This window comes from Telopea speciosissima, chromosome 4 (assembly GCF_018873765.1).
Source record: "Telopea speciosissima isolate NSW1024214 ecotype Mountain lineage chromosome 4, Tspe_v1, whole genome shotgun sequence".
In the NCBI taxonomy this organism is placed as follows: domain Eukaryota; kingdom Viridiplantae; phylum Streptophyta; class Magnoliopsida; order Proteales; family Proteaceae; genus Telopea; species Telopea speciosissima.
In genome coordinates this window covers 65,364,691-65,389,623 of record NC_057919.1, presented here as the reverse complement: position 1 = coordinate 65,389,623, position 24,933 = coordinate 65,364,691, and the positions used below count along the sequence as shown (strand labels likewise).

Below are 24,933 nucleotides of genomic sequence, written 5' to 3'. Positions count from 1 at the left end.
TACTTGGAAGAGCAAGAAACAGACTATTGTTGCTCGTTCCAGTGCAGAGGCTGAGTACAGAGCTATGGCTCACACAGCTGCTGAATTGATGTGGGTTCGTTCCTTTACTCATGAGCTTGGTTATTTCAGTGATCAGCCCATGGAGATGTACTGTGATAACCAGGCTGCTATCTATATTGCCAACAACCCTATGTTTCATGAACGAACCAAGCACATTGAAGTTGACTGTCATTTTGTTCGTGATGCTGTTCTAAAGAAGCTGATTACTACTCCTTTTGTTCGATCCCAGTTTCAGCTTGGAGATATGTTTACCAAAGCTTTGTTTTGACCACAGTTTGCAAGTGGCTGTTCCAAGCTGGATCTTGGTGATGTCTACGCTCTAGCTTGAGGGGGAGTGTTAAGATTATTGTGTTTAGTTGTTTGGGGTTATTTATGTCTTTATGGTTCTTTCTAATTAGTTCTAATTAGTTTTATGTCTCAAGGGTATTTTGGGGGTTTTCTATTGTAATTCACTTAAGTTCTATTATAAATAAAACTGCCTCTCACGATTTAGTCATTCAACTAAATCGTGAGAAGTCTTCTCTCTCTCTCGGTTTTACTCCTTCTTCTCTTCTCAGATCTTCTTCTCTCTTCTATGCTTTCTTCTTCTAGTTGTCTTGCTGCAGGTTAGTTTTAGTTTCAGTTCTGTTACAGAGAACATTAGAACTGAAGTAAAAAAATTGCATTATAACCAAAAGAGACTACCAAGCAAGGATTACCTTGGTCAAGACATTTGGTGAACTGAAAAGGAAAAAAAGAGAGGGGAAGATTGGTTTGGCCTGTTTTTTGAAAGAAGCATATATCCTTCTCTGCTAATGCTTCTCAGAAAAAAAAAAGGCTTGTTCTTTACCTCCTCATTTTCCATAAGAATATTGAAGAATCTGCACTAATGGATCCTTAAGCATTTCTTTAAGGTCTTCCCTTTACCCAAATCACACTTTCTGTGACACCAAGTAGTTTTATGTAAATATATTCTCCCTATACTCTATTCATAATACCTAGAATGCTAAAATTGAGAACAAATTGCGCAACCACCGCCCTCCATCGCACCTCAAAGAAGAGAAGGATCACAAAGTGTAGAAGGATAAAAGACCTATTTTATTTTATCTCATTTTCTTAGTATACTTGATTTTAACTCTCCATCTAGAAGTTGTGGCGCAGAAAAGCAACCAACCAGCAGTAGCTTCATTCCCGACAAGAATACTAATAAATTGAGCAAATACACAAAATTTTAATCAATTCTTACATTATATATAATTAGTTTACTAAAATCTCACTAATGATAATACACAAAAAAAAAGAAGAAGATCTCACCAGTGATTAGATTCACAAATATATGAAATAAAATATCAAAAACCATAAACAAACTCCTGGAACACCAACAACAAACAATAGAAACAAACCCTTCAATTAATCTTTATAAATGTTGGTAATGGGTTCTGATGATGGATATTCTCAAGAAAACTAGGGAAATTCGCATTAATAATATAGACAAGCATAGAATAAAGAAACTTAACCATTGGCATTTCACGAATAACGAGTTAAGTGCCAAGTGAATACTTACAATTATTCTGTACCAGCAATCCTCGCCTTTGCATCTCGAACGCATTGAAGTTGGCAACTTGGCTTTCCTTCATCATCACTATAAGCTCTCTAATCACAAGTAGCGGGGGGGAAATAGAGAGAGCTGGAAAGACTAAAGAATATGAAATGACACATCAATTAAAAACCATGAAAAATAGTCTGCCCCCTTCCCTGAAACTTCTCTTCCTTTTCCCAGGGCAGAAGTTGTAGCCATCCATTGGCCCTCTGTTCACCTATGTCCACCATGGATGGCATCAGTAGCAATGATGTAGAAAACCAATTAGTCCCGGAAATTGTTTTAAGACAACTACAACGAATCCGGCTATGCATCTGAAAGTGCAATGTAAGTCCAGAACAAACAGTTATGGAGCTAAGTAGCTCCACACCAATGTCGACGGTTCGGTTGGGAACTGGTTGGTAGTGGAGGTCAAATAATACCAAATCCAGCACTCAAGAAAGGAATTTCGAAAGGAATAACAGGAGTATTAAGTGGAGAAGTAATTAACAGCGGGGATTTAACAACAGCAATGAAAGGGAGCCATAGTGAGCAGATATGAGAGTACGCAGAGGGCAGAGCGTAAGTCAGTGCGAGGGTTTGAACTTTGAAGACAGAGAAATATGAGATTGGCGAGAGAGATACGGAGATAGTGCTAGAGTAACCTCCGCCGCTTGCATATGCTTTTTCAATATTTTCTTGTCTATTCCACATGGGCCATTGGTTGGATCAAAAAACTGTTTTTTTTTTTTTGGTAAAGTACATGTACCCCCCTATAATGCACCCCATAGTCCTCGTACCCCCTAAGGTTCTGAAAGGTCCACATACCACCCCTGCAAATTTCACATACCACCCCTACTTTACCCCCTAATTCCAGATAAGTCCAAACCGTTAAGTTTAGCCGTTAAGTGCTAAAAGCTTGACCATTTTACCCTTTCTCCTATGTTTATAAATTTGAAAAGACCTAATTGCCCTAACCTATTTGTTCATAATATGAAAAGACCGTTTTGCCCTAACCTAATTTGATAAGACCCTTTTACCCCCACTATTTGTTCTTAAGAACCTAACCCAACCTAATTACTAAAATGCCCTTGCTAGGGCATAATTACCAAAATACCCTCATCTTCCCCAAATCTCATCTTCCCCAAAATCCATCTTCCATTTCTGAAACTTCTCTCAAACTTCTATCAAATCATCAAAAGGGATCTGTTCAAGTCTGGTAATGGAGAACGGAGATCAAATCATCAAAAGGGATCTGTTCAAGTTCGGTCTGCTAGAGAAAAAAAAAAAAAAGAGAGGGAGAGAAGTAAGCAAATCGGCATAATTTCACAAAGAAAACAGAAATTATGAAAATGTCAAACCCAATGAAGCAAGAGAAGGATCTTAATGTTTTATTTGGATTCAAAGTATGTCATCGATGAGGACCTCAGGGAGATTCTTGGTCTCTGCTTTGCTTATCTTTACCTTCTTGTCATCCTTCTCCATGGCTAGGTACTAAGGTTTCATTCGGAGAGAAGAAATGTAAGGAGAATATATAAGCACACAACCGTCTAAGGAACGCTTGGAGGAAGGTGGTGGGTCACTTTGGAAGCTTGAGCTAAAAATTGGTAGAGGACAATGATTAGAGTAGAATATCAAATTATAAACTGAAAAAAGGTGGATTGAGATGTTAAGGGCCGACAACAGAATATGGCTCTGATACCACAGTGAAATATAATTGTGTTGGATGCGGTAATAGGGAGATAGATTTTTTTATTTTTTTTTTTGCCCAACACGACTATAGAGATTCCAATCAGACCCTACCTTCCCATTAGAATGGATTACAGATTCGGTTACGAATCCACCACCGACAATTACAAGCTTGTAAGGATTGTGCAAACTTCTATTACATATGGCACTTGGGATTGCGAGGTGAAGGTCTACTCATTAAGAACCAACTCATGGAGAAGGATCAGGGACATGCCCTTCTATCTCATCGGACGCCCAACTGGGGTTCTTGCCAATTTTGCTCTTCATTGGGTTGCATATGGCTTGAGGGGACCTTTTACCTCATCCACTATAATCATTTCCTTTGATCTTAAAGATGAAGAATTTCGAGAGGTGCCACTGCCGCCTGGCTTTGACTCTTGGAATATTGAGTTTGAAAGGACTATTGGAGTTCTTAGAGGATAACTCTCCATGATCTGTAATTATAAAGCAGTCGGTATTGAGGTTTGGGTTATGAAGGATTATGGTGTGAGACTCTTTGTAGATACTGTTCACGATCCAGTGACCATTTGGGTTGAGGGCTTTTAACTCTGTTAGATTTAAGCCTATCAAGCCTTTATGTTATTCAGAGAATGGTGAAATTGTACTCACAACTGATCCATGAAAGCTCTTCGTGTATGATCCCCGTGGAGGAAGACTGAGGGATCTTTGGATTCGAGGTGGTCTATTTCTGAGTGACATAGATATATGCATTGAGAGTCTTGTTCCACTCAATGCTGGAATTGAACAAGCAAACAGGGAGGGAGCAGAGGCTGATGTTGGACAAGTGGAGCTCATTAGAGCATAGGAAGATGAACATGAAAACCAAAAGGCTAACGTTGAAAATTGAAGGTTGGCAACAAACTAATTGGGAATGGGAAGAACAAATGATAAGGCAATGAAGGCCATGCTTACAAAGTATATCCTATGGTATCATTTCTTTTCTAGTACATAATTTGTTGATAGTACTTGGATATTGTTGATATTGGTGCCCTTGTGTTTTATATATTTAGAGTATATTAGAACTCCCTGACTTCAGCCTTTTTGTTCAAAGTCCTTAAAACTGGTAATACAACAGGAGAGAGACTATCTTTTATAGCTTAAAAAAAAAAAAATTTGTCCCCTCTCCTCTCATATTTTCTTTACTCCAAACTTAGATTTTGTCTTCTTCCCCATAAAACCACATAGAGTTTCTCTTGTATTATTGAAAAAAAAAAAACTCACAATCTTTAATCTTCACCGAACAAGATGACCTCTGCTCTTTCTTTTATTTTAACCCATACCCACCATATTTACTTCAACTATTCCATGTCTTTTTTTCTTTATTATTCTACCCACTCAATCTCGCAACCTTCATCATCTACTCCAACTTGCCCATCCCGATGTCTGGTGTTCTCCTAATTTACACCCTCCCATGATTAAAAAAAAAACACATTTATATTACACTTTCATTGTTCTTCATTTGCACAACTTTGTTCATGTTCCCTGCCATTGTAACCGCCTTCGTTTGTTTAAGCACAATAACCTTTGTTCTGATCTCACATGTTGTTGTCTTTGCTGTTGTTCATGTTTGTTTGATGACCTATTTTCTGTTTCGCATGGCTTATGCCTCTACTCCAGCTTCTGTTAAACAACACTGACTTGGTCCATTCTTGCATGCCATTGTCTTAGTTTGAAAAAAAAAAAACAACTTTCGTCTGAAGGGGGGTTATACCAGCAACCACCACCTGCATCAGCAACATTCATTTGTCTCCCATCCATCGACACTATTTGTCGCCAAGGCAGGCTTCATTTGTGGATGTTCACGACATGTTGATTCTTTTTTAAAGCTCGCCCATGCGTCTTCAATTTCTATTATCCAAGCTTCAAATGGTTTTCAACAATGTTGAGTTTGAGGGATGTGTTAACAAATTCACACCGGTACTACTGTTCCATCTATCATCTACCACCAACCACATTTATAGTTCATTATACTAACACCTGTATAATGACATACTCTATGATGAATTCAATTACACATAGTTTTACACATTCTAATAGGGTATAGAGAGACGACGTCAGAAAGAGTTGTATGGTGTTGGGAGAGGTGGTTGTGGGTCGATTTGATGAAGTAAGGAACATTGGAATAATGGGGAGGTAGATGAGAAAGGGGGTTCGGGTTGTGGGGCTAGGTGAGGGGGTTGCAGAGGCCAGGGGAGCAGTTGGAGAACCGATGCCTTCCATGGAAGAAGAAGAATTAGAAATAAGATGTGGGGTCCACTTATAATAATACAATGACAGTTTAATAAAAAAAACTAAAAAAAAACAAAGGAGAGAGAAGAAATGCGGGTTTAAAGAAGAGGTTGTCGGTTGTTATAATACCATGCGCCGACCTAATGCATGAGAACCGAGAACCTAACCCTGAGTCCTCTTAGCTTAGCCCAAGTCCAACCTGGCCCTGAGGTTGGCGGAGATATCTCAGCCCAGGCCCAAACTTGTTGGGCTCAACCCAGCCCAACCCGATCCTAATTGACCCTGATAGGGCCGGGATGGACCGGGTTGGCCTTGATTGATCTTGACCAGCCTTGCTTTTTTTGCCATATGTGTTCTCATTTGCATTAATAAAAATGAGATACATGTGATTGGGTATTTGTTTGTTTGATACTTAATTGACTATTTGAATTCTCTTTGAGTTAAAAAACTTAGTTCAAAACTTAAAATTTTAAATAATTTCGTTCAATAAATAATTAGACTCTTCTTTTGGGGGGGGGTAAACCAATAGATAATTGCGTTTTTTACAATTACCACCCCAAAAACTTTGATATCTACTATTACCCCCCTAAAAACTTTCAAACAACTATTACCCTCCCCTGTTGCATACTAATAACTAACTGGCCCCCATCGTTACATTTTCGTAACGGGGAGGGTTAGTCGTGACAGTGTACCGTTGTCACGGATTTTCTAGGACCAAAATGCCCTTTTGGGGTGGTAATTGTAAAAAAGCCCCCACCCCATCACCGTCCCTTCTCCTTCTTCTTCTTCTTCGAGTGTGTTACTAGGGTGCCCGTTCTCAAGAATTACATGTTCTTCCACAGGTTTCTGTACCGGAGATGAATGAGTTCTTTGATCCTTCCTCATCGGATTCTCAAGAATTACATGTTCTTGCCGTCGACGATAGCCTCGTCGATCGAAAACTTATTGAACGGTTGCTCAAGATCTCCTCTTGTAAAGGTCGATTCCCAATTCATGTTATTTAATTAGACCCCGAGTCCTCGCTCTCTCTATCTCTCAATTTTTTTTCTTCAACATTTTCATCATTTGTTGTTCTCTGAACCAATGTGGTGGAATTTCTTCAGTGACGATAGTAGATAGTGGAACGAGAGCTCTTCAATTTCTTGGATTGGATGGGGAGAAGAAGAACTCTGAGGGATTCAATGTAAGAGAAGTTTCACTGAACATAATGTTGATTTATTTTTTAAAGTTCCAATTTTTATTGATTTACAGATTTTCTTACATCTTCGGTGACTTGTTTTTCAGGGTTTAAAGGTTAATATGATAATAACGGATTACAGTATGCCTGGAATGAACGGATATGAGTTGCTTAAGAAAATCAAGGTTCGATTTTTCTCTCAAGATTTCTTAACATTTCTGATCTCTTAGATTTCCACAAGAGAATGACATGCAAAAATTTCATTTCGTTTCTGATTTTATTTCGACATGTTTTCCAAACAGGAATCTTCGACTTTCAGAGAAATTCCTGTGGTGATTATGTCGTCGAAAAATGTCTTGCCTCAAATCGATAGGTGTTTGGAGGAAGGAGCAGAGGAATTTATTGTGAAACCTGTAAAGCTTTCGGATGTAAAACGATTAAAAGATAGAATTGGTGGTGGAGGTGAAGCCGATGCGAGATGGATCCAACATAGTAAAAGGAGAAAGTTGCAGAGGAGGAAGAAAAAGGAGAAGGAGAAGGGACGGTGATGGGGTGGGGGTTTTTTTACAATCACCATCCCAAAAGGGCATTTTGGTCCTAGAAAATCCGTGACAACGGCACACTGTCACGACTAACCCTCTCCGTTACGAAAATGTAACGGTGGGGGCCAGTTAGTTATTAGTATGCAACAAGGGAGGGTAATAGTTGTTTGAAAGTTTTTAGGGGGGTAATAGTAGATATCAAAGTTTTTGGGGTGGTAATTGTAAAAAACCCTAGATAATTTGATACTAAACAAAAATAGTAAACTGTAAACACTAAATTTTAAAGCATAACTTAACATAAGGCTGGGCCGGGTCGGCTTAGCTTGAGGCCTCAACCTTGGCGCGACCCGACCCTAACCCTGGGCCTAAAAATTTCAAGCTTAACCCGTCCTCAAGGTTGAAAAATCCAGCCCAGTCCCTATTCGGGCTCAGGACGGACCAGGTGGGGTCGAGCCGACAAGGCCAAACTTACACCCCTAGGTATAAATGAATTTGTACAAAGGTAGTGTAGCAATCTTTTTCCCAATTTTGTATTAAGAATAAGGGAAAAGGAACGCTAACTGGTGTTGTGTGTGGGCATGTACCTGTGCCCAAACACAATCTGATGCGAAAAGACTGTCGCACCCCTGGACCTTTCCACCTTTCCAGAGGGGAATGACGGTCTTTTCGTGCCGGATTATGTCTAGGCGCATGTACATGCCCACACACAACATTGGTTGGCATTCTGTCCCTAAAAATAAAAAGGAAAAAGCATGGGCACGTTGTCGGGCTACCCAACAATGTGTCTACCTCTCTCCTCATCCCAGTGAGCTGATCCCTTACCCATGGTTGTCCCCCTCCAACATGTCTGCCGCTCACTAACTTACTTGGAGTAGGCGTGATGCCTAATCCTTGCCCAAATAAAAGTTTTTTCAGTCTAATAGGCCTAGAGAGTTTCTTTAGGTTATATTTGGACTTTGAATGCCAAGAAAAGAAGAGAAGAAATATAACGAGACAAAAATCATAATGATGCAATAAATGATTTATGTGTCTATCTCTCTTCTCAAAATTTTTTTTTTCTTTTCTTGTCATCCAAACATAGCCCTAGAGTAGCACAAATTTCTGCCACATGACAAATTGATATAGCTTAAAATTAAAATCACTTTACTGAAAAAAAAAAAAAAAAAAAGGGAGAAAATTTTCCTCTATTCATAGAGGATGGTTCACCCACCATCCTAGGATTCCCAAAACCTGTATAGGATTTTAGTATGTTCTCAAAATACCCTCCTGATGCCCTTTTCCACCCTCTCCCACCCTGTGGTGAATGAGATCACATTCACCGTAGGTGGAGGAAAATTCAATAAAAAATAATAATAATAAATGTAAATCTGATGGTTCTTGTTTATATTAAATTTTTTACCTAAAATATAGTTAGAGAAATGGGATAATGAAACTTTTTTGAAAAGAAGTGAACGAAAGAAAATACAAAAGTATATGTCAATATATGGGAATGGGAAATGGGAAATGGGAATGTATATGATGAAATTTAAATCCCTAATTTAACACACAACCAATTTATTTCTAAGTCAAAATTTGTTGGTAGAACCATTATCACTCTATATTGGATTGCAGTCTTGTTGGACTAGAAAAATCTTTTCCATAAAAGCAATCAATAGTAACATTCCTTTTTAAGGAATAAACTTCATTGTGCTATTAATTTTCCATGATTGAATGAGAAGGTAATCGAAATCAGATTAGGTGAATCGCTCGACTCGAATCAAAATCGATGACACCTGATCCAAGTTTATGTCAATATTTTGACCCGTCTTTTGGATCACATAAAATTAGGGTTTAATCTCTTATTTTATTTATTTATGTTTTGCATCGGGAGTGTTATGTGACAAACGCATGCCTATTAAGCTCAAAGGAAAATTCTATAGGACAGTTATAAGACCAGCCATGACTTATGGAGCGGAATGTTGGGCAGTTAGGAAGAGTAATATAGATAATATGAGTGTAGCAGAGATGAGGATGTTGAGGAGGATGTGTGGCAAGATCAGGAGAGATAGAGTAAGGAATGATTGTATTAGAAACAAATTGGGAGTTGCACCAATCCAGGACAAGCTTCGTGAGAGCCGCTTGAGGTGGTATGGTCATGTCCAACGGAGACCTATGGATGCACCAGTAAGGAAGAGTGACTAGATTCAGTTTGACGGAGCTAAAAGAGGTAGGGGCAGACCTAAGATGACTATTGGAGAAGTGATAAGAAAGGATATGCATGCGGTAGGGCTCAATCCTAGTATGACCGTAGATAGAGTTGTTTGGAGGATTAGGACCCGTGTAGCCGACCCCTCGTAGGGGAATGTTCCTGGGATGCTGTTTTGACCTTTTTTTTCCTTTACTTATTTTCTATTATTCTCTCTTTTACTTCTTGTACTTCTTTTTACTTCTCTTATTTCTTTTACTATCATAGTTTCTTCGAATCCATGTAGCCGACCCTATTTAGTTGGGATAAGGTTATAGTTGTTGTTGTATTGTTTCATTTTTTTAATTGCCAAATTAGTAGAAAAACAATGACTCAAAAAGATTTTCAAATTTATTGAATAAAAAATTCAAAAAAATAAGAAATTTTAAGAAGTATTTGTTTATTCTTTCTCATTTAATTTCAACTTTTAGGGTTCAGTCGATTTCGACCGGCTATGCTCTTATTCTAAGCAGAAATCTATGGGGTTCGTTCGATCCTGTATTCGATTCTGTATACTCGAAGCTTGAGAGAATCAGTAGGCCTGTGCTTGGACGGTCCAGATTGATGGTCATAGGTCCCATTTTCTTTTTGTAAATAAAATCCACTTGTAAGCTCCAGCGTATTAAGCCTGGCTCTGTGGCCGCAGATGAATATCTCCCAAACCCTAATATAAGCAGCCATAGATTTTCAAGGCTCATTTGGAAGGGCATTCGTCAACTCTCCCTCTCTGTCGAGATCGAGGGTTCGAATCGCTGTTAAGATTCGAATTATTTGATTTTCTCTCGGCAGCCTAAATGGCAGAGGTCAGGGAGGGGTTTTTAGGGTTTATCGTTTTCGTGTAGTTCATCGCCAAAGCTACGCGGAAATAGTGGAAGGAGTATGTCTTCGAAAACCCTAAAAGTCTGGTTATAACCGTCAAGGTAAGAAACTTTTGCACTCTTTTCCTTTCCTCTTAATCTTATCTTATTTTTCGATATGGTTCTTCAACGTTTCTCTAGTGCTTCCTTCCTCCCTTCGTTCTTCGGAGCCCGGATGGTTAGTAAGTTTTCCTCTCTCGGTGTTTATGGAGCCGTTGAATACTTGCTCTCCGTACGCTTTTTAAGATGTCTGCTTTCAATTTCATTTTATTTGGGGGTTTGTTGGGGGGGGGGGGGGGAGAATTGCTAACGAGTTTTGGTCTGGAGTTTGATTTCTGGGTTGCGTTAATGTTTTGCTTGGGAGCTAATTCGGTATTACCCCCTCCCTGCCGTTATTTCTATTGATTTTGCTTTCTTAGCTTTTGTAGGTAAAGCTCTGGCCGTGCTCTACATAGAGCATATTGGAATTGGAAGCTAGGGCTGGAGATTGAATTCTTCTATTTTGTCGGTTGAACCTTGCTACTGTGATTAGAACAACTGTGAATGGCTACTGCCGAGGCCGCTTCAGTTTCTTTGGGTCCTCGATATGCACCTGATGACCCAACTCTTCCAAAGCCCTGGAAAGGATTGATTGACGGAAGCACTGGCCTTACATACTACTGGAATCCTGAAACTAACATCACTCAGTATGAAAGACCTGCTTCTTTACCGCCACCATTGCCACCCGGCCCCCCTCCTGCAGCTTCTACTCCAAAGCTGGCTCCGATACCCATGGCCCGGACAATGCAGGGTCAGCAATTTACCCAATCCATGCAACAGCAGGGACAACAAATAACCACAGTTGCACAACAGCCCGGACAACTACAGTCCCAGCAACCGGTCCAACAATTCACACAGGCTCAACAGCAGGGTCCTCAAATGCAACAAGCATCGCAGCAACCTTCACAAATGGTGCAATCTGCACAGCAGCATGGCCAGCTTATGCAACAGCAGTTTAGGCAGCAGATGTTACAGCCGTCTGTGCAACAAATGCCTCAGCAGATGCCACAAAAGCTGAGTCAACAAACTCCTCAACATCAAGGGCAGCAATTTTCACACCAGCAGCTACAGCAACTATCATATCAGCAAACTTCACTTTCGCCAGGGCAACAAATTTCACCGTCGCAGGCACAACAGGCTGTGCATCATCCTGGACCGCAGGTTTCACAGCAACAGGCACAGCCAATACAACATCAACAGGGCCAACAAATTTCACAGCAGCAGGCACAGCAAATACATCAACAGGGTCACCTATTCTCTCATCCTCAAGGGCAGAAAATGGGGTTTCCTATTAGGGATGAAACTGAATTTCAACAAGGGAAGCAAATCGCATTTTCTCCATCGCAGGTTCAGAACCTGCCTACTGGATCACATTCTGTTCAAGTTCCCCAGGTTGGCATTCAGTCAGTTCATGCACAACAATTTGGTAATTCTTCTAGCAATACACAAGCTGCATCTCCTTTGGTTCAGATTCAGCAATCTCTAACTGATCATATGCACCGGCAACAAGTGAGGCAACAAATGGGTGCTCCCATCGAGAATCAGATGGGGCCAACAATGATGCATAATCAACAGTCTGGTGGACCTCCTGGTGGACTTAAAATGGGGTATGAAGATCCTCATGGAAGATCTGGCCATGAATTTTACTTTAATGCCAACAAGGAAGGCCCAGTGATGGTTCCTCAGCAACCAAAGCTTGCTGCAATCCCCACGGCACGGAATCAGCAGGTATGCACTTCTAACAGTTTATTTAATTTTTGTTTTGTGTAATTTAGAGCTAGTATGTATTAATGGAACTAGATTTGTATGTGCTTTGAGTGTAACAGTTTTTAATATTTAGTTTGATCCTTACTGAATTAAAAGAATGTCCTAGTGCATGAGGCTCCTGCTACTGCAAGGTCTGGGAGGGGCAAAAGTACGGAGCCTTGCCCCGATTTGTGAAGAGGCTGTTTCCATGGTTCGAACCCACAACCTGATGGTTGCAACAGCACAACTCAACTGTTGCACCGAGGCTCGCCCAGTCAATCCTTACCGAATTATTTCCTTCAAAACTGTGATTCTTTATTGTGCTGATTTGCAAGTGAAAGGTTATTTAAGTATTGATAATGTCTATTTTTCCGTCCCAAAAAATGTATATCTATTTCTAATGGCGTAGGGTTAGAAAACTTCATGTAATCCAGGTTCGTAGAGGTTAGGACCCAAAATTGAAACCAGAATTTAGCAACTTCCCAGATAGCACCCTTGATTGAGAAACTCATAAAATAGCAAGTTGTCAAAATTAATGGCTAGATTGGAAGATTTGGAGTAGTCTCAAAAATAGCAGGTGGCCAAAATAGAAACACAGAATAGATTTAGTAACTAAGGAGGACAGATTAAGAAGTAACTGAAATAGCATGTTCAGATGAAGTAGCTACTGGGAAATAGTAAGTAGGAACCAGATAAGGGTTACCAAAATGGTAAGTTGCTGAAAATAGAAATTCAGATTTAGTAACTACAGGAAAACAGCAACTAGTGTGAGATAGCAAGTGAAACCAACATAGATGGTGGTGATGAAATTAGCAACTAAGGAAACAAAGTAAGAAGAGGGTGTAGAAAATAGGAAGTGACAGAAAACAGAAACTAGGACAGCTACCTTAGGAACCCAAGGAGAACAATGATTGAAACTTTAATGGAAGAAGGAGAAGAAGAAGAAAGAAGGTATAAGATAGAAGAGGGAGGATATGAACTGGGCTTCCCACCTAGAGCTTGACTAGCATCCCACCAAGCTACCTTGGCATTCCACTGATGCAAGAGCAGTTCGTTGGACCAGGCCGAACCCATTTGAGAACTCCAACCGCGAACTGGGTCCAATTGGGTTTTATGATCTAGTAGGATTTTAGGAATTTATTTTATTTAGGAGGATAATATCTTTTACTATTTTATTCTGTTTATTTTAGAAAGTTGGATGCATAGAATTTTAGAGATGTTTCCTTATTGGAGACTTTTTCCCTATTCTTATTTATATACCATTGAAATCCAATGATTTAGACAGTTTTGAAGAATGGAATAGTGAAAGCTGAGGTCGGAACTCACGGTGTGAGTGATGTGCTCTCTCCTTCCTCCTCTCTTCTACTGTTCCTTTTCTTATCGATGCTGCTGTTTGTTTCCTTTCCCCCTTTACTCTTTTGTTTCTCATTGTACTGCCTGTTGTTGCCCTGTTCTTCTCTCAGATCAACAGTACTGGTACCACTGAGCTTGGTTCGAACCTCAGTTGCTCATTGCTTCAATCCCTTCCCCCCCTTGTGACTTGGTTGAATGAACTTTTCCTCACTGCCAAGGCCCTGAAGTATCGATCCCTAAGGTATTACCCATTGAAAGAGCCACATTGAAACTAGGTTCTGATTCAATCGATCCGCTGGAATGAGTTGAAAAATAAATAGTTAATTGTAATGGACTTTATTACTGCTGATATTGCTATCACTTGCATCCGATAGGGTTTGGGGTTTCAACCCTTGTCCCAGATTCTTGCAGTGAACAACCCTATATTGAAGGAGTTCTCTCCTTCGAAAAGTATTGGGTTTCTGCTTTTGGTAGTGTCTAGCATAGTACTAAAACTCGCAAAGTTTCGGTCGAGATATCGAATATTTCGAGTATCTCGACCTGTCCGAAACAAAACGCAAGTTCGAAATGAAAAAATGCAATATTTCGACGACGAAATTTCGGTCATCTCGTTTCGGAAATTTCGAAAATCTCGGTAATTTCGGTCATCTCGAACATTTTTGGCATTTTACACCCACAGAAAAATACCATATTTCGACCGAAATTTCGTCAATTTCGGTCAGACCGAAACACCGAAACGAAACGAGATTTAGTACCATGGTGTCTAGAGGTAGGAGATGATAAACCACCCTCCCCCTCCTTTCACGATTTTACTTCTTTTAGGTTTATCCCCTCACTTCGCTTATTACCCTTCTCTCATTTATTATGTCACCAATTATTTAAACCTTTGTTCCAAGTCTATCCTCCATCTATAATTCTAATCACCTTTTTATCCTCCTCCTTAACTACCAAACAGTTCTTTAAGTTCTGGTTTATTACAAGTTTGTCATCCTCCTTGAGAACTTCTGATAAATTACAGATATTGCCATTCGTTTGCAACTTGGATATTGGGTATTGGGATGCGCCCATAGTGATTTGTGACCCGGTGTGTGCATCACCTACCAAGGGCTTCACTGATCTCACAACAAAGGAGTTCTGAATCTCACAGAAATCAACAAGCATAAGCTTAACAAATTGTTCAAAGCATTAGTAGTGGGTATGAACCACTACTCTTTATTATGCAACAATAACGGCGACTCAGCCTTGCAACAACAACATCATCGCCTTATCCAACTTAATGGGGTCGGCTTCATGGATCCTAGAAGGGGGCAAAAGAATAACAAAAAAGAAAAGGGGGTGAGGCATACAACATCGACACAAACAACACACACTCTAGGGCATCGGCCATAGCTACGTACTGCTTCTTACCACCCGACAATTAGGCCTTGAAATGGGAGTGTAAAACAGGAAACAACTTCACATCAACATAGTCCAATCAGCTCTATTTTAGGTCATACTAGGAGCAAACCCTAATCTAAGCGTGTCTTTCTTCACCACTTCTCCTATGGTTATCTTAGGCCTGCCCTTGGTTCTTTTGGTTCCCTCAATAAGTATGATGTCACTCCTCCCCTTGACTCCCCACATTAGTCACTGCACGATTATACATAAGGGTGTCAAATGGAACCGGAACTGAATTTTGGAACCGGAACCTACCGTTTACGATCGAATCGAATTGCACCGCAGAAAATGATCCGGTTTTGATTTTATAGGTTCTCTTTCCGGTTTGGTTTTGATTTGCACCGTAAAACCACGGTTCTAAACCGAATAGAAACCGGTACCTCTTACTCGAATACTGACCCATGCATCAATTGGATTAATTAATAACATAATAATTAATTTAATAAACAACAATTATTGCAACATACTTGAAACATAAAATAAGTAAAATGTCTTGGGTTAACTATATATTGTATTTGTTCCAACTATGAATTGCAAATGATGGATGATGTTAAAATGGATTAACAAAACTCTATTTGTTAATAGAAGTAGTTTGTTTATCATGCGGGAATAGAGAAGAAAAATAATGGAAAAACAATGAATAAGAAAGGAAAAGAAGGACGGGTGAAGATGAGAATTTTTTTCCCCCATCGGCATGGGAAATATGATGAGACTCGGAGACTGGGAGAGAATGGAAAAACACGGGATTCTAAGCGCTTTGATAACCGAAGTTGTCTTCATTAGTGTTTCCCAAAACCAACGCTACACAAGCCACATGTAAACCAGTTGTGAATCGGATAACGAAAACTAATATAAACCGGTAAAACTGGACTGTATGCAAAACCATTCTGATTTTGGCTGATTCCTATCCGATTCGGTTTTGATTTCACCTTATAAAAATGTAAACCGCACCGAAACTGAACCGAATAACCAGAACTGCACCGGTTGACACACTTAATTATACATATCTTTAACTATGTCTACATATATATTTGAAACACTTTTTTTCTCTAGTACTTTCCAAATTAACTCTCTAGGGACTCATTAGTTTTATGCTTATATAGTTATTACGGCTTTGGAAATCACCTTTATTTTTATAAACATAAATTGGTACCACAATGCTTCTCCTTTATTCATCTTGCATTTTCCTTGTGCTCATAATCTTATTAAATAGCTTGGTTAGCCAAGATAAACCACAAATGTCTGAACTCTTCCACACTTCTATTGGCACTCCATCTCAACTTGGTGCCTTTTGTACTTTCATCCTCCGTAAAGCACCTTTTACATTAAGCACCATAATTTTTCATATATATATTTACGACATGTGGTGTCATGATTGGTTATGCAGCCTTCTGGGACACTATTACTCTTTATTTATTAAAAACAAAGAGCGTCCCAGTGCATGATTCTCCCACTACTTATTGCTCTTTATTTATAATTTCATGGAAAATAAGCAAAATTAGGAAACCCCTATGTATAATTGTATAGTATAGGGAGAATCCACAGCTCAAGTGTTCTTCAAAATAGAAACTATTCTAGAACTTTGACTAACTAGAAACTAACAACTCAATCCCGTATAAGACTTAAATCCCTAATATTTGGGCTTATAGAATTGGTCTATTACGTTAATAAACCCAAAATTAAGCCAATTGCCTATATAACCCTTTGGACACTCGAAATTAAACATATTAGTCCATGCTTAGTCCTAGGGGTGTCAATTAAAAGACCGCACCGGTAAAACTGACCGGTACCGACCGATCAAAAACCGACCCCGACCTGACCGGTTAACAAATGTGCCGGGCTTAAGCCCGTCCGAATATTACTCAGTCGTTCCCAGTGCATTGTGGGAGACCGACCGACCGACCAACCGAAAGTTGTTTCAAATGACTCCTGAATCCTGATGCATCTCAGCATATATTGATATAATAGTATTTATTTTGTTGAAACTGACCATTTTGGGAGTCCAACCCTGACAAAACGTGTTCACAGACCTTACCATCTTTATTAATTCATAATATAAAATATAAAAATCACAATCACAAAACTACTAAAATGTTAAACCTCTCAAACCTAAGTTATTTCTCTTTCCCTAACCCTAATCCTTCTGCGCCTCACCGCCTCTACTCTACGACTCCATGATCAGTTCTCAGTCAAACTAAGACTCTCGCTGCTCGATTCTACCTCTCATAGATTATGGCAACATAATATCTCTCTCTATCAACAGAAGTTCTTTGATAGCTAAGTGTTGTTCCTGCTAGACGATGGCAACAAAATCTCCATCGATGCCTGCTCCAACTCCTGCTTAATGATGGCAACAAAAATGCTCTCTCTTCTCTGGCCAGTTTATTTTCCAATCTCCATGAAATAAACCTTGATCCAAGGTCAATCTATTTCTTCTGTTTCTAAATCCGATTCTACTAGTGTTTTTTTTATTTGAAGTGACTTATAATGTAATTGGTTGATCTTCAAATTTGGCTTCCTGAGTCTAATTTCTCACAGAATGGATGCCTGTTTTGCCCGATTAAAAACCGACAACCGACCGACCGATATTAAATGTGTCCATGTCTGCCATATGCATGCCCGATCCCATAAACGGGCGGTCACAGTGTAGAGGTTAAAAATGATGTGGCCCGATCAGGTCCGACCGAAACCAACCGTGACCGACCGGTTGACACCCCTACTTAGTCTAGTTTGATGGCCTGGTTTGCTTCTGGACTTGTTCTTTTTAACTGCGTCAATTTCTCATTTATAAAATATGAAAATAAGTCATGAATCTATTGCTGTTTGGAGCAGTTTTATAGCATTGTTAGCCTGCTTTTAGGTTTTCATTCATAACTACAAAAGTTGCATTACTTGTAGTAAACTGTTTTTGGTAAGAGGGTTTAAGGGTGCAGAATCAAGATATAAATTGGTTATTTTTCGCTTTATTTTAAAAATAAATGCACATTGAATCATGATTTTTATGATGACTCCATGTGAATTAGACTTTTTTTTCTTGGGGCTGGGGGGTTGTCTTTGCATGGCCATTGGATGAACATAGGATTAAATTTCCAAAAAAGAAATATCAATCTTTTTATGCTCTCATTTTGTTCTGACTTAATAATGACAGCTAATGAAAAGCAACACGTGGGTTGCAGAAACAGTAAAATATTTATAAAAAAACTATTATAAATGGCTTAGGAACTTCTAATATGGAGGTTGAGAGGCATGGACTATGAAGGATTCAATTGTAAACCATAGTTTGGAGAAGAAAATACTAAAAATTCCAACATTCTGAAACTCTAAAATTGAGCTAAGGCACTTGGGTTTGAGCTTTATCAAATTGCCATGAAGATAATTGGAAATGATTCATTGAATCGTCTGATGAAGAGATTCGATTCGCGCCCCGAACCGACAAATTCTTATCTTATAGAAAATAGGAAAAAAATTTGGATTACTTTACTTGTTGATCCAATCCCAGATTTACAAGTTCTACATAATATTATATATTATCCTTTTTTTTAATCAATCAAAAAAAAAAGAAGAAACTTTCTATCATGGAAATGAAAGAATCTGGGGTGATTAATGAACAAAATATTATAGAATCAAAAGTAGCTCTAGTCTATGGTCAGATGAATGAACCGCCGGGAGCTCATATGAGAGTTGGTTTGACTGCCCTAACTATGGCAGAGTATTTCCGGGATGTTAATGAACAAGACGTACTTCTATTTATCGACAATATCTTCCGTTTCGTCCAAGCAGGATCCGAAGTATCCGCTTTATTAGGCAGATGCCTTCTGATGTGGGTTATCAACCTACTCTTAGTACAGAAATGGGTTCTTTGCAAGAAAGAATTACTTCTACCTATTACATTGTCCAATAAAACGACCACACCATTCGGTGTCATATCAATCAAGTAAAGAAATCAATAGCCAATAAAGATGACAGTGGAAACAACAAAAACTGATATTTTGACTAGGTAAATCATATATACTGTGTTTGTATAGGTAGATAAAACATACCCATGTTTTCTCTGTCGAGAGAGAGATTGTTTAAAAATATGCCCATGTTCTCTCTATCTCTTATACAGCTATTTCACAATAGGAAAATGACATAGGACTGAATTTGATGCTTCTCGCATACAGCTATTTCACAACAGGAAATGACATATAACTGAATTTGAAGCTTTTGTCGCTATTTCGCTTGATGATTTTGTTGCTATTTCACAACAGGAAATAAGGATGGATGGTGTTCCTCCTCATAATCTCAACCCTGGTCATCCTGGGGGATTGAATATTGTAGCGGGGCATGTAATGCCTAATTTGTACAATCATGCTGCTGGTGTTCAAGCTTTTTCTAATAGTGCAACAATAAAACCTCCAAGGATGGTTGGCTCCTCAGATGTTGGAAATCTCTCACCTGCTGAAGCATACTGTCGACAACATGAAGTTACTGCAACGGTCCGTGAATACTTAACCTATTTTGCTCGGTCAACTGTGTAGACATATATATCTGAATTATACATGTCTTTAATTTCAGTTTTATTTATAAATAATTGCGATAAATAACTGCCTGTACTGGAGTTTTCATGACCTGTTTTAATTTCAAGTTAGTTCCCATTTCCTGCATAAGAAATGTGATACAATGGTAATGTAAATGTACAATGGAAAGGGAGCTTTTGGGATGTTCTGTCTCTCCCATCCATCAGCAGAGATAGGATGGATGTGGATGTATTGAGGAATCAATGAGGGAGAAATCAGCGATGAATAGTTAAGCCTTCTAGGTGGGTCAAAAGGTGATCTGTAAGCATATCTATAGGCATAGAGACATCAAGACCCAATTCCTTGTTAAATCACATAACCTAACTTGCAGTTGCTGCTATGGCTCTATACTCAGCCTCTGTGCTCAACTTGGACCATATGTTGTATTGCAAAAAAAGGGCTGCTTCTTACTTTTCCAAGAAATCAAGAAAGATGCAAAATCCCGTAGTGGATCCCCTATCATCCTTGCATCCAGCCCAATCAGCATCAGAAAAAACAGCACACTTTGACGTAATGATGTGGAAATGACACTCTTGTATTTAGAATTCCTTTCTAGAATCTGATGTAACCTAATCAAAAACAGTTTCATCCATAGTTAAGGCGTTGCTTAGGCAGTGCATCCAGGCAGATTTTTTGGGGCCTAGGCAATTGTCCCCTTAGTGGTATCGAACGATGTTTGGCCTTTATTTATGCCAAATATCATTTAAGTAAATTTTATTTACTTAAGATATTATTCATAAATAAGCAAATTCCCCTTATTTAAATCCAATAAAAATAGTTTAAAAATTAAATTCCAAAAGGATAACAAGTCAACCCCCAGTTCAAGAACAAAAACTGGATTTTCAATAGTAGGTGAAATTTTCAACTTTCTAATGTTTGAATTTTTCTCAAATCTAAAAATTCCATAAATTTTAATATGGTAAAACGTTGCTAAAAACCAAAAGAGGTAAAATATTCATTTTTTTATATTTATAAAAAATATTTTCATTCTAGGGCGATTTTGGCAGCATTTGCACACGCTAAATAAGGTTTGACCGGAACATAACTCCTTTAATATAAATCAGATTTAAGCAATCTTGAATTTTTTGGAAAGCTGGTTTTGTGCTCTACCTAATACAAAAAATCTCATGTTAAATTAAAATCATTTCACCAGTCAAACTTTTGAGAGAACAAGAACATCTCTCTAAATCGAGAGCAGTTTAATTACTTATAGATAAGATCATATAATATTTTCTGAGAATAGTATAAAGCAAATGTGAAAACTAGGCATACCAGGACAATTACCAATTCCAAGAACAATATAAACCAAATGTATATTTTGATTGTTTCAAACTTCCAATAGCTTGCTTCTTCAGTTCTGCTGTCTTCTAGTTAGGCATTCGACAACAAATCATTTTTGTTTACACAACCTCCCTTAGGGTCGTAGTTCTCGGGCTTAGATTCATTTTTGTAAAAGGGTCAGTAAACAAAACAGCTATTATTGAAGTAGACTTCTAAATGAATTTGAAATAAGTCCTTTATCTCGTTAGTTTTCCTGGCCTTTTTTCCAAGTCTATAATTCATGTTCTGTTTAGATCATTATGTTATGATTGCCTGCCTTCTATATTCCACTTGTTGATTAATCCATGTTAATATGTTATAGTAACATTTCTTGTGGTTAACTGGCTTGTTTATTGAAAATTTTCCTTTCCATTCTTTGTTTTATGTTGAATATTCTCTTGTTTCATATTTTTCAATGCTAACATTTCTTGGTTGGGCTAATAATATTGTTGAAGGGAAATATGTGTTTCTCATGGGTTCAGTAGGATTTAATCTTTGGTGTGGCTTGTGACATGGATTTGTGAAACAAATTGCTTAGGGTGACAATGTTCCTGCTCCCTTCATGACTTTTGAAGCCACTGGTTTCCCTCAAGAGATACTCAGAGAGGTACGTATTACTACTGTAATCAAATTTTTTAGGTTGGTAAACCAATCTATATGGTTGAAAACTTACATTTGTTTTTGAGCATTGAAGTTTTATTTATTCAACATTTATAGGTGTTTAAACTCTTCTATTTTCCATTGTCGCAAGTGCGATATCTGCTCCTGTATCGGAGCATATGTCGTACATTGCATTGCTATGTGCACCTGATACACAGCAACTGCTCTGTCCTTTGGGGGCTGCAAAATAAATAGTTGGAGCCTTTTCTGGACAGGTTGGGAGGGTGGTGGGCCCTGCTTCCAAATGACACATGATGAGGCTGGGGTTTTCCTGCTTCTTCACTCCGCCACTTGGTCTGAAATGCCCCTTTTGCTGCCTCAAGTTGCTTCAGTAAGCGACTGCATACACATGGGGTTGTCTTTGGATTTTTTATTTTCTTTACAATGCATGAGAGTGGAAGTAAATTCTTATATTTTCTGTTGTGTGAATGATGATGTATCTTTAGTAGATATTTTTTATTTATGAGGATTATTTTCTCTTTCCCTTTGTTTTAGATACATATGGCTGGCTTCTCTTCTCCCACGCCAATACAGGCGCAGACATGGCCGATTGCAGTACAGAGTAGGGACATAGTGGCCATTGCCAAAACAGGTTCTGGGAAGACCTTGGGTTATCTTATTCCTGCATTTATTCATCTGAGACAATGCCGAAATAATGCTCAGAATGGTCCAACAGTGTTAGTTCTGGCTCCTACACGTGAGCTTGCAACACAAATACAAGATGAGGTTAACAAGTTTGGCCGTTCTTCTAGGGTCTCTTGCACTGTGAGTCTCATGTTTGTTGTTTCATATAATAGTTTGTCTCATGTTTCATTCTGTTTACTTTTCGTTGATCATCTTTTCTCTTTATTACTCGATTCTTCTTTCAGTGTTTGTATGGTGGAGCTCCAAAGGGCCCTCAGCTTAGAGAATTGGATCGAGGGGCGGATATTGTTGTTGCCACCCCTGGTCGGCTCAATGATATCCTTGAGATGAAGAAGATTGACTTTCGTCAAGTCTCTCTCCTTGTCCTTGATGAGGCAGATCGAATGCTTGATATGGGTTTTGAACCTCAAATCCGCAAGATTGTGAATGAGATACCTCCTCGTCGGCAGACACTCATGTACACCGCAACCTGGCCCAAGGAGGTCAGGAAAATAGCAGGAGATCTACTTGTTAATCCTGTTCAGGTGAATATTGGCAGTGTTGATGAGCTTGCAGCAAACAAGTCCATCACTCAGGTATGTGATACATATTTGTCAAATGGTTGATTGAATTAATAGCTTTCATATTGAAGAGATTACAAGGTACTCATTTGATGGATCCTGGGATGACCAAGCTAGAGCAGAATGATGCACCTGGACCTGTCATTTAATTTCATTGTTCCTGTACAGAGGATCTAGTGGTCCAAATTAAGGCCTGATTGAATGTTCTCTCCTGATTTGCTAGTTTGAAAATTAGGCAATGGGTTGGAGGGACAACCTGAAATTACTAATTTGTTTCGGTATATTCGTTACAGGGTCCATGTAGCATACCTATTTATTTGTGACAAGGATTAGTCAAGTATATATTTATGTAACTACTTCCCTGCCCCATCCCCCCCCCCAAAAAATAAAATAAATAAAAACTAATTAAGGACGAACGAAGGCATTAATAATTAATAATCCCCTCTCCTACAGATAACTCAAAGAAAGCCATGTTGTGCTTTGATGGTCACTGCACAAATTGGCCTTTGAGCTATAAAGGACTCCACCCTCCTTGTGGTTTTATGGATTCTGTTATTCTTCAATCATTCCCTCTACCCAAGAAATAGATTACTGCATTCCCCCCCCCCCCTCCTTCCGCCCTCTCTTTTAAATTGTTGTGTGCACCTCAATTTTGTTTTGAACCTGCAGTATGTTGAGGTTGTCCCACAAATGGAGAAGCAGAGACGCTTAGAACAGATTCTTAGATCGCAAGAACGTGGGTCAAAGATAATCATCTTCTGCTCGACAAAGAGGTTGTGTGACCAGCTTGCACGTGGTATTGGCCGCAGTTTTGGTGCTGCTGCAATTCATGGAGACAAATCTCAGGGTGAGAGGGACTGGGTTCTCAATCAGTTCCGCAGTGGGAAATCTCCAATATTAGTTGCCACAGATGTGGCTGCTCGAGGGCTTGACATTAAGGACATCAGGTTCGGTGATCCCTGTTTAGATCGTTGGTTATTGTTCTCGATGCTCCCTGTTTAGTTCTTTTTAATTCAAATTTGTGGAAGTCTAAACTCTATAGTAGGGTTCTTATGATTCTTGTTGGTTTCTGGACACCATTTTGTATTATCGTCTCATCTAATGTATTTGTGTTTGTTGTGTTCAAGGGTTGTGATCAACTATGATTTTCCCACGGGAATAGGAGATTATGTCCACCGAATTGGAAGAACTGGGAGGGCTGGTGCAACAGGAGTAGCATACACCTTCTTCTCTGATCAAGACTGGAAGTACGCAGCTGATCTGGTAAAGGTTTTGGAGGGTGCCAACCAGCGAGTTCCACCTGAAGTGAGAGAGATGGCTGTACGTGGTGGGCCCATCATGGGCAAGGGGCGGGGTGGGATGGGTCGTCGGGATTCTGTTGGTGGGCGTTTTGATTCTGGTGGCGGGCGTTGGGATTCTGGGGGTCGTGGTGGATCAAGGGATGGTGGCTTCGGTGCCCGGGGTGGGAGGAATGACTTTTTTGGTGGAAGGGGAACCCGGGGCCGGGGATTTGGTGGGCCTGGTGGTGGTCCAGTTGGTTGGGGAAGGCATGAACAGGGACCACGTGATCGTTACGATAGTGTGAACGGGAGAGGGCGATATGATAACAGAAGACCAGATAAGTTTCGTAGAAGTTATGGCAGGAGTCGTAGCCCGAGCAGGAGTCGTAGCCCAAGCCGAAGTTGGTCCCGTAGCAGGAGCAGGAGCAGGAGCAGAAGCAGGAGCAGGAGCAGGAGCAGGAGCCGTAGCCGAAGTCGTAGCTATGAAAGATATGAGAGGTCACGTGGACAGAATCGTGACCTTGGTCCTAAAGAACCGGAATATGATGCTGTCCCTGAAGAATCGAGGATGTCCCCCATGTCCCCCGGAGCAACACAAGGTGGCTCAAACTTGGGAATTGAGCCTGCAATTCAGCTGCCAATAGCTGATGGCACTGGGTCTGGTATCCCATGATTGTAGGTGAGCCAAGTTACCAGCCAGCTACCAAACTGTAAGGTGTGCTACAGAAGAATTTTTGCAGTTAGTTCTCTTTGGTTCTCTTACTGCTGTATGATGGTGGTCTCTTTGGTTATTGTGGCAGCAGTGAAGTCAGATCGGAGGGTAGCTCGTATGTGAAAGAATCATCATAGGTTATCTTGGTTTTTCATTTTATTGAAGGAACTGCTGTGGTAATCAGCAGGGTTTTCTGGTGCTTGTTAGTTTGCACACTTGACTGAGA

The 24,933-nt window shown here is 39.5% G+C and overlaps 2 protein-coding genes across 3 annotated transcripts; both read left to right on the top strand.

The window, feature by feature from the left end:
* The first annotated feature begins 64 nt into the window (after positions 1–64).
* On the top strand, positions 65–10,874 carry LOC122659547 (two-component response regulator ARR5-like). The gene is made up of 6 exons (XM_043854650.1): positions 65–123; positions 6,474–6,574; positions 6,700–6,779; positions 6,881–6,958; positions 7,076–7,235; positions 10,825–10,874. Exons 1-6 carry the CDS (start codon positions 65–67, stop codon positions 10,872–10,874), a joined length of 528 nt encoding a protein of 175 aa, XP_043710585.1.
* On the top strand, positions 10,172–24,933 carry LOC122657466 (ATP-dependent RNA helicase-like protein DB10). Of its 2 annotated transcripts, none has more exons than XM_043852171.1 (8): positions 10,172–10,459; positions 10,852–12,163; positions 19,222–19,449; positions 21,389–21,457; positions 22,006–22,275; positions 22,380–22,730; positions 23,385–23,662; positions 23,843–24,933. In XM_043852171.1, exons 2-8 carry the CDS (start codon positions 10,940–10,942, stop codon positions 24,666–24,668), a joined length of 3,246 nt encoding a protein of 1,081 aa, XP_043708106.1. In that variant the 5' UTR covers positions 10,172–10,459; positions 10,852–10,939; the 3' UTR covers positions 24,669–24,933. The 2 variants fall into 2 exon arrangements, with proteins under 2 accessions (XP_043708106.1, XP_043708107.1); XM_043852172.1 differs by having other exon boundaries at positions 10,816–12,163.

What these genes read in the sequence shown, in the direction of transcription:
- LOC122659547 (XM_043854650.1), top strand. Translation starts at nt 65, where the DNA reads ATGGCTCACACAGCTGCTGAATTGATGTGGGTTCGTTCCTTTACTCAT. An exon ending in AGTTGCTTAAGAAAATCAAG is followed by an intron (nt 6,959 to 7,075) that starts GTTCGATTTTTC and finishes TTTTCCAAACAG; the next exon opens with GAATCTTCGACTTTCAGAGA. An exon ending in AGATAGAATTGGTGGTGGAG is followed by an intron (nt 7,236 to 10,824) that starts GTGAAGCCGATG and finishes TAGCTTTTGTAG; the next exon opens with GTAAAGCTCTGGCCGTGCTC.
- LOC122657466 (XM_043852171.1), top strand. Translation starts at nt 10,940, where the DNA reads ATGGCTACTGCCGAGGCCGCTTCAGTTTCTTTGGGTCCTCGATATGCA. An exon ending in CCACGGCACGGAATCAGCAG is followed by an intron (nt 12,164 to 19,221) that starts GTATGCACTTCT and finishes ATTTCACAACAG; the next exon opens with GAAATAAGGATGGATGGTGT. An exon ending in CTCAAGAGATACTCAGAGAG is followed by an intron (nt 21,458 to 22,005) that starts GTACGTATTACT and finishes CCTTTGTTTTAG; the next exon opens with ATACATATGGCTGGCTTCTC.